This window comes from Phragmites australis, chromosome 18, assembly GCF_958298935.1.
Source record: "Phragmites australis chromosome 18, lpPhrAust1.1, whole genome shotgun sequence".
In the NCBI taxonomy this organism is placed as follows: Eukaryota; Viridiplantae; Streptophyta; class Magnoliopsida; order Poales; family Poaceae; genus Phragmites; species Phragmites australis.
In genome coordinates, this window is record NC_084938.1 from 2258219 (window position 1) to 2265112 (window position 6894).

The window sequence follows — 6894 nt, forward strand, 5'->3', positions numbered from 1 at the left end:
GCTTGTCTCCCCAGGCTCTTTTGGCTTCCCACACACATGACCCCTCATCTCCCCTCAATATAAAGTGATGAGGAGTGTTCTTCTTCCTCACTCACCATATCCAAGTGTTCCATAGCACTGAGAAGCGATGAGTGTTCTGTGTCCTCACTCGCCATCAGCAAGCGAGATCTCGGCACGGATCGAATCCTTTTCACTACACCGAGGTGAGTATCATATGATTCCCTTCGCAGTTTAGTTAGAGTTTGTTACGTTTTCATTTCTTTGATTTGTGCAACTGATGGCGCAACCTTGTTCCCATCGTAGATCTACAATGGCACAATTCACGACAATCATAAGGTGGCAGGATGGGGTTGTCCCTATGGTGGCTTTGATGGCGTGGATGATTCGCGTTGGCTTCGGATTGGTGGACTTCGTCTTCTTCACTATTGTGAAGACCTCCTCCATGAACCATGTGTATGTCATCAACCGCGTTCTCCGTTATGTTCTACCGGATGAAAATTTCTCCATTGTTATTTGTTAGAATGGAGGTATTTTTATCAATTGCTAGACATGATTGAATGCCCATTCCTTGCTGAACCATAGTAGGTGGATTGGCATCAATGCAGTCTGGTTCTGGCTCATGTGTGAGATAGTCAAGGTGCAGCCAAATTTGGATGACTGCGAGCTGCTAATTGAAGATGATGCTTGGGTTGATATTGTGCTGAAACGCAAGAGGCTGAGATGATGTAAATTGACCCAAGTTTGTTGATCACTTTTTTGTATTTTTGGAAGACGGTGTCGCCATGATGTCAATCATTTCATCCTTTTGGAATATGGCGTCGATCGACCAATGATGTATATGTAGCTAGGTTTATATTTGGAATATGGCGTCAATCGACCAATGATGTATATGTAGCTAGGTTTATATGTTCTAAATAATGTGTGATTTGCATTTGTGTGATGTTATTAACCTTTTTGATATATAAATGCCTGTATTTTGTGTTCAGAACAATGTGTGATTGATGTTATGAACAATGTATAATCAATGTTTTGAACAATATATCATCGTGTTTAATTTGATAATCATATGTGTGTATGTGTGTCCATTTCCCCCATATAAGCAAATTTTCTTCCTAGCAGGGGAAAGGGAGACGCGGACTGTTTTTATAAAAATCCATCTATGACAATTAACATAGATGGGTTCAAACAAAACACGACCGTGACTCTTGGTAGCCGAGGATGAGCCGCCCCATGCCGCCATCACCCCCACAGAGGAGGAGCCACCGCCGCCCCCAACGCCAACGCTGAGGACCACCTTGCCGTGGTGAGTAGCCATCCCCTAATCTCTGTCACCCGATCGACCCGTCGTAGCCTATGCTCCGGCTGAGCCGTGATCCATTTTTCTTCTCTCTGTGATGCCCGGCCATCGTGCCGCCATTCAGTGTGATGCCCGACCATCGTGTCGCCATGCTCTGTGTGATGCCCAGCCATCGTGCTGTCATGGTTTCCCTTATGACTACACAGAAATCTTCCCTTCATATGACACAACATTGCTGAATTTTCTAGATTTTATTGGTTCAATTGCAGTTGTTATGATGTGCTACATGCATTAGAGAATTTAATCTATACTTAGTTACATAGAGATGTATACTAAATCTAGTAGTGTTTTTCTGTTATGGTGTAGCAATGTTTCTTCCAACTAAAAAGTGTACAGTGCCAATGGAGCCTTAGTTACATTATTGTTATTTGAACTTTATCAATAACAATGTTTTGCGAAAGTTCATGTTTTCTGAAGGAATGAGTTCATCCATTGTTATTATCTTATTAAACATGTTTTTCATGTTGAATTTGATGCAAGCTAGCTGCCTCCCGTACATGCTATTGTTTGATGAAAATTCACAAACAATGTACTAGCCAACCAAACATGCTCTAAGATTGTTCTAAGTTAGAGCATGGCATAAGACCATATATTTAACTTGATACAATTTGTCTAGTAAGTAAACCATGACACTTTTGAGAGGGAGATCACAATTCTAACTCGTTCTCTTGTACTAAGTCTATCGATTGTTCATGCATCTGTGTTAGGCCCTGCATTGTTACAAGATATAGCCATGTGATAGTGTGCAATTTTGTTACTAAATAGTACCATTTGTTTTTCATACATCATTTTATGTTTACAACCATGAGTCTGTAAAAACATCATACTACAAATTCATCGGTTCCGAGAACCTTGTGGCTTGGTATTCTTAACACTTGCGATCATTTAGGGGTACAGATGAGGTTATTATATGTTTGAAACGCATCGTATATTCACATATTTAGCAACTGACCTGATAAAACATCACTTTAGTTTGATAAGAATAATTCAGTTAGCTCTTTACATTATTACTTTATTAGTATCATATATTCACATATTGTTAGTGTCACGGAAACATTTTGTATGATCATGAATGTAAAAGCTGCATAAACTACTATGGGCTAAAGAGCCTCTGTACTTGAAGTGTAGATATCTATGGGCTAAGTTTTATATGTTTGTGAACTATTTTGGGTCATTATCTTTATATCAAGCTTAGTAATTTGATTATGTCATGAATGGTTTATCATTTGTTACAACAAAAAACATTGTATTGATGATGAATGGATCAAGGTATTTTACTGTAGAAATATATGTCGATGCTATTCCATTTTGAGTCATTCTTCATAGATTTTTTTGGTAAAATTGCAAAGTACACTTGCAACTATGGTCGTTTGCAAAACATCCTCCTGCATCTTGCTTCACAATGGCATATTGGAACGAGAAATTTCATTAATAAACCATTACGTACTTATCAGTATTCTCTAGGCAACAATAATCTAGTAATAGAGCAGAAGAGGACAGTAACTACTAAGAAACCAAAAGCACAGAGTATGCTCACAATAGAGGCGCTCCAGCATAAAATGGGACGGATGCAAGCAGGATGTCGGATAGGAGCCAGAGCCCCCCTAAGAAACCAGAAGCACAGAGGATGCTTGCAATAGGGGCACCCCGGCATAAGATAGGACGAATGCAAAACAGTAGGTCGGATAGGAGCTAAGCCTGCACCAGTCATCCTCCTCTGATAGTAGCAAAAGCTTGGGCTCGTATCACAACCTAAGCTATATTCTGTGCGAGCGGGAGGGTCGACATTAGGAAAGTAGCTCCGACTACGATCTTACCGAAAAGGTATTGAGATAAGTCAATGCATTTTATACTTCTTAAATGGAGGAATAGTTTTTGTTTATATCAACTCTCCTTTTTTCTCTCTCTAGAGGGTGAGGGTGCAAAGATCTTCTTTTAGTTGTGTTTTCATTGCAGGCACGGAGGATCGAATGTACTAACACCTCACTCAAAGAAGAAGATATCCAAAACGTCGAACGTGATATGTGTCGGTTCATCATGGACGACATCATCCACAAGAGTGGCAGGTATTTCTACCACAGAGTTGAATTGACTCGCCATCCAAGGCTTTGTGAGTGGGAGATGAAGGACTTTTAGTAATATTAGTTGAGTTATTGTTGTACCTGTGTTGAATTTTAGATTGTGATGAATATTGTCTTTAATGTAAATGTTGTGTTTACTGTGTTGAAAATATGTGTTCAAATGATGTTGAAATCTGTGATGTTAATAATCTGTATTGAAAATCTGTGTTGAAATTTGGAGAGAATAAAATATATGCATATTATGAATTTGGAATAAAATACATACCACGGACGAGTCCTAGTGTCACCCGCCTATGGTATTCTATCTATCTACAAGCAGATGCTAAGATGCGCTGCCTGAAGTTTCCACAGGTGGTCTCTTGTGTGCCTGTGAAAATCATCCATTTCCACAGGCCATCGACCACAGATGGGTGCGCTAAACGTCTGTAAAAACGGGTTACCACCCGCCTCAAAAATAGCTTTTGTATTGGTGGTGTCAGAAACATTGGATGACGTCTCGGATCATCATTCAACGTCGAGGAGCGAGCATAGCCAAATCAGAATCGAGATATTCACAATCCTCTCAAATCGCCCCACCGGCACTAGCTACAAATTTGGATTTGGAGATCTACAGTGGTTTATGAGGGGTGAGAGAGAGGGAGATAGAGAGAGAGGAAATGACTGATATTTAAAGGCCAGCTGGATAAAAGTCTATTAAGAAACTGGAAAATACTTGTTAAGAAATCGAAGAGCTGAAAAACACATATTATAAATCAAGAAAGTCGGAAAACACAAGTCATAAGACAGTAACATATAAATTATAAAACATGAAAGCCTTTTTTTGGTGCATAGTTGGACATTTTCCGGTTAGGCAAAGTGTATTTTCCGGTCCATGCTGTTGTGTGCATGGCTGGGGGCGGATGGGTAGCATTTGGCCTCACGTTAAATTTCTTATTTAACACATCCCTATTTAACATCCAGCGCGTTAAAAAGGAATTGTGCTTATTTCCAGTTTCAGAATAAGTGTTTTTCTATTTTGTAATAGAGATCTTTCGATCATCAGTTTTTTTTTTAAATTTTATAATGTGTGATTTCTCATTTTGTATTAAGAATTTTATTGTTTGTAGTTTTTCTATTTTATAATGTGTGATTTTAGGTTTTGTAAAAGAGATTTTTCGATTGCGAGTTGATTCAACGAGGTTGGATTGGTGGGCGCATCAAACACTTATTTAAGGCATTGCACTTAACTAGCATGGTCCTATGTATGTATGTATATATGTATGTATGCATGTATACATCACATTGATACCGGAAAGTTGAATACATATGCTTCCATACATGCATTGTGGACACCTCAATTATTCATGTACCGCTTTATTTTACACCAACTTATAGGATAACAACAATTATTCGAACATATCCACTAAGGGAATATATCCGTGAAAATGAGTTAAATATTGAAAATCTAGAAATTTATTGTAAACATAGTTTTGATTTGTTGCAAAGGGTCTTTGCGAATGTTGCGAAGACTAGATGTTGCAACATTTGGAAAATTGCAACGTTCTTGGCAACATTTGAAAACAACGCTTGCAACAAATCAGAAACAACGTCTGCAGCAAATTTTCAAATACACATGCTTTACATCTCCCCTTTCAGGATCTCAGTGGTCATCTTCTTGATAAGCTCCCACGCACTTCGCACGTGCCTCTCCTCCTGCAGCGACGACCCCACCGCGAACCTCAGCACGAACTTACCACCAACCACCGTGTGCGCCAGGTACGCCTTCCCGGACTTGTTCAGGCGCTCCATGAGCTCGCGGTTGGCCTCCTCGGCGTCATCCTCCGTCATGGCGTCGCGGGGCTTGATCCTGAAGCAGACAAGCGCGAAGTTCCTCGGCACGACGATATCGAACCGGTCATCAGCACGTACGGAGTCCTCGAACATCTTGGCCATGGCGACGTCGCTACGGATGTGCTCCTGCAGCTTGGCGGCGCCGTACGTGCGCATGACCATCCAGAGCTTGAGCCCACGGAAGCGGCGACCGACGCCGACCTGCATGTCCTTGAGGTCAGTGACGGTGCCGGACTCGCTGGCGTCGTTCTTGAGGTACTCCGGGTTGGTCTCCAGCGAGTCAGTGAGCCTGTGCGTGTCGCGCACCCACAGGCAGGTGCAGTCCAGGCACGTCATGAGCCACTTGTGAGGGCTCATGCTGATGGAGTCGACACGCTCCACACCGTCCAGGTGGTGCCGGAACTCCGGGCAGATGCACGCGCTGCCGGCATACGCGGCATCGACGTGGACCCACGCATTGAACCGGACGGCGACGTCGGCGATAGCGCCTACAGGGTCGACAGCGTTGGACGACGTGGTGCCGACCGTAACGCAGATGTAGGTTGGAACGAGGCCGGCGTCAGCATCAGCCTGCATGATCTCGAGCAGCTTCGCGGGGTCGAGAGCATAGTCAGTCTCCGGGCCGGTGGAGATCGACTTGATGTTGGCAGGGTCGAAGCCGGCGAGCCTGCACGCCTTGAAGAACGTGGAGTGCGTCTGGTCGGCGGCGTACACGGTCAGCCGCGTGATCCCGGCCACGCCATTGGACCCGCTCCGGCGCAGAGCAGCGTCACGGGCCGCGACGAGCGTGACTAGCATTGCCTCGCTGGTCGTGCCTAGGATGACGCCACCGCCAGTGCCGCGGCCAGCGCTGGTGCGGTTCATGAAGCTCGTGGGCAGGCGCAGGAGCTGCGCGAGCCAGTCGAGCGCCAGCACCTCAAGCTCAGTGGCCGCGGGAGCCGCCTGCCACGTGAAGCCCACGGTGTTCATCGCGGAGGCGATGAGCTCTCCGGCAATGGCCGCGGCGCTGTTGGTGGATGGGAAGAAGGCGAAGAAGTTGGGGCTGGCCCAGTGGGTCATCCCCGGCACCACGGCCTCGCGGAGCTCCTTCATAGCGATGTCGAAGGGCGCGGAGGCGTTGGGCGGCGCGGACTGGAGCAGGCGGAGCAGGTAGCCCGGCTCCACGCCCGGGAGCACGGGCAGGGACTCGACGGACTTGTAGTAGTCGTAGATGAAGTCGACGGACTTGTGTAGGTAGGACCGGACGTCTTCGGGGTTGAGCGGCTGGAAGCCGTCGACGTCGGCGTCCAAGGTGGCGAACGAGGCAGGGTTGGTGTCAAGGCTCCCCATGTCACTTGATTGAGCTAACCGCGAGCAAGAAGAAGCTGTTAGCTCAAGTACAATGTGACTCGGAAGCTTGAAGGTGTGTGCTGTGACGCGGGGGGTGGGTGGTTTATATAGGGTAGCGATGGGGCCGAGCAGAGCAAGTGTGAAGCGGCGGCGTGGCAAGACTGGGGGGTAGGTGGGGCTGGCCGTACGTGGTGCCTCTTGGCCAACTAGCTTAGCCTGTTGCGCGCGCGAGCCTCGTGGGAAAATAAAATGCTTGCATGGAGGCTTCTGGATGCAATGCTTGACGTCTATTCCTCT

At 45.3% G+C, this 6894-nt stretch overlaps 1 protein-coding gene across 1 annotated transcript; it reads right to left on the minus strand.

Annotated features, from left to right (window-relative positions):
* Nucleotides 1-4775: 4775 nt before the first annotated feature.
* On the minus strand, nucleotides 4776-6689 carry LOC133898263 (tryptophan decarboxylase 1-like). The gene has a single exon (XM_062338890.1). The coding sequence runs from the start codon at nucleotides 6595-6597 to the stop codon at nucleotides 5056-5058; it is 1542 nt and encodes a 513-aa protein (XP_062194874.1). The 5' UTR covers nucleotides 6598-6689; the 3' UTR covers nucleotides 4776-5055.
* Nucleotides 6690-6894: the final 205 nt, after the last annotated feature.